At 37.7% G+C, this 2,691-nt stretch overlaps 1 protein-coding gene across 1 annotated transcript in view; it reads left to right on the forward strand.

Annotated features, from left to right (window-relative positions):
• The first annotated feature begins 2,085 nt into the window (after positions 1-2,085).
• The window catches only part of LOC107665517 (amine sulfotransferase-like), a 6,114-nt gene continuing 5,508 nt past the window's right edge, over positions 2,086-2,691 (forward strand). The window contains exon 1 of the mRNA XM_016456427.1: positions 2,086-2,310. Within this exon, the coding sequence (XP_016311913.1) occupies positions 2,145-2,310 (166 nt within the window). The 5' untranslated portion in view covers positions 2,086-2,144. The remainder of the gene's footprint in view (positions 2,311-2,691) is intronic.

The following is a 2,691-nucleotide window of genomic DNA, read 5'->3' on the forward strand; positions in this document are numbered from 1 at the left end:
CAGTCGGCGAGTGAACTGTTTCGAATGATTCAGAGTCACTAACCGATTCAGGGCTTTTCTCTAACAGAGTGATTCATTGATCAAAGAACTGAATCGGGCATCATTGGCAATTCTAAACAACCAAAATATTGTTATGCAAATGTCTCTTTTTTTCAAATATCTAGACCTGTGTGTGATCTAAGCAGTGGGAAATATGTTTTGACTGAAAAGACGTTTTCAACGACAGACAGTTATGAAGTACAGAATAGCAAACCAACAACTCTGACAATCATTGTGTGTAGCATAACTTTGTCAGCATTTTAAACAGTTTTTCTTTACCAGTTTAATCACCTTTTAGAATTTTTTCAATTCACTTCAAACAGTCTTGCAAACCCTTTAAGTAAAAAAGGGTTTCTTAAAGGCATTTCACCAAAAGAAAGAAAGAAAGAAAAATCCTGTCATCATTTACTCCCATCTTACTCATCTCTCAAGTTGTTCCAAACCATGTATGTGTTTCTTTTTTCTGTTGAACACAAAAGAAGATATTTTGGAGAATTTTGTTAACCAGGCAGGTGCTGGTAGCCATTGACTTTCATAGTAATTTTTCTCCCACACTATAGAACCATTCTGATATTTCGAAGATGCTTTAGTTCCCCAAAATGACCAGTGGATGTCAGCGAACACCATCAAGTTCAAGTCATAAATATACAGTAAATAGGCCTAGAATAATTCCAGTATCAAATCATTCAACCTTAAAAGTCAATGAGTTGCTTATGTTCCTGTTTGTTTTTTAATGAAGTTCATGTTTGTGCATCAATCTCTATGATTGCTTCATAGTCTTATCTATGTTTAACACTGCAAAGTGTTCTTATCATGGGGTTAACCTGGGACAAAGCCCTAGAGGTAAAAATTGTTCTTAAACTGCCTTCATCTCTTATTTAACTTTTTTGTAACTTTTAACTTATCATCTTAGTATATCTAGAACAGTGGTTCTAGAACAGAAACTTCTGTGTAACAAGGTTCAGTGTATGGAAGGAAGAAAACAGGGTCGGCGTGACTGGAACTCGTATTTTATTTGACTTCTCAAAATAACACAAAAGCAGATGCGCTCAACACGCTTTAAACAACTCCACATAAGTTAAATATAACTCCAAATATAACTTCAGATACAGCTTCCACACTCCAGCCGGTACGAGTCCCAGTCAGTCTCTTGGTGCATCCCAAACGGGATATATCGCCCTCCGAAGGGCACTTCGGAGTGAAAACAATCATGACCGCCATATCGAAGGGTCATTCCAAACCGAAGTGCTCAAAACTGGCCACTTAAAAGGGCCCTTCGGAATGAAGGATTTCAAAGGGTATAGCTGATGGACACCTCGGACTCCCATGATTCTTTGCACAGATTCTTGACGGCGCCTCCGTGTGGGCAGAAGCTGATGACGCAGAAGGGCACTTCAAGAAACAGTTGTTTGGTCCCCTACACCCTTCAACGCTCTCACTCCGAAGGGTAAACCCTTTGAAGGGATTAGGGCATAGGGATGAGCCCTTCCGAATGGAACGCAGGGTCTCTCCTCCTGCCTCCTTTCCCAGTGGCCTTTATCTGGTCTCTCCACGCCAATTATTGAAACAAGACACAGGTGTTTGTCATTTGCACTTGACCCACTTACGCACCGCTTGTCTCCTGTCTCTCTCTCCTGCTGCAGACCTCGCTGAACCACGCCCCCCTCACCACATTCTGGAATCACAAAAATGAATTACAGTTAATACAATATGCCAGCACTCCCAGCTTCTGTTAATAACATTGGGGACCCTTGATGTCAAAAAGGTTGAGAACCACTGATCTAGAATATTATTGAAAGTATATAAAAATGAACCAAATGCAAGCAGGATTTGTGCATTATACTAGTCTTTGCATTTATATTTGTGATATTGTTGGCCTTCTGAACATCACTATTACATTGATCTACAAAGGCAGATAATAAAGAATTAGGTTAAAGCAACAAATCCAAATGTTGGCAATGAAATATGCAAAAGTAACATTTTAACAGACTGTTATGTAGCAGCTCTTTTCTCAGTGAAATCAGGTCCTGGATAAATCAATGTTTTCTTAGCTATTTACACTCTTTACTAATGTTGACTTCATTTGGCTCAGTAAGATCTCAAAAATGGCTCAGCAGGAATACAAAATGCTTGGTGACAAAATGTTCACCTACAAAGGAACTGTCATAACTTTGGCAGAAAATCATGATCTTACTCCAGAATATATTGACAGTTTAGAGGATTTTGAAACAAAGGATGATGATGTCTTTGTTGTTACCTTCCTCAAATCTGGTAAGTGAGATGTTAGGCTATATTTATGAAATGTCTATTTAAAATTGACCTCTGTAGTAAAATGTTTGGTGTACTTTGACTTTGCCACTGTTTAATCTAGCAGAACAGTGTGAACTCTGCATTAGTTCGAAAATGTTTAACCCCTTAACTGTCACTCACATTTTTGAACATAGACGTGAAAGTGCACTATCCAAACTTACATTTTTATAATTCATGAACGAAAACATTTTGTAACATGATATTGATGTACCATTTTCATGGTAATGCAATGCTTGATTTTAAAATGGTTTCAAAGGATGAATTTTGAGATTTAAAGTTTTCAACTGATATATAATTTCTGATTATTTCTAAAGTGTGATAGAGAAAAAGGCAACAAAGAAG

The sequence above is a fragment of the Sinocyclocheilus anshuiensis genome, unplaced genomic scaffold, assembly GCF_001515605.1.
Source record: "Sinocyclocheilus anshuiensis isolate Anshui unplaced genomic scaffold, SAMN03320099.WGS_v1.1 scaffold543, whole genome shotgun sequence".
NCBI classification, from domain to species: Eukaryota; Metazoa; Chordata; class Actinopteri; order Cypriniformes; family Cyprinidae; genus Sinocyclocheilus; species Sinocyclocheilus anshuiensis.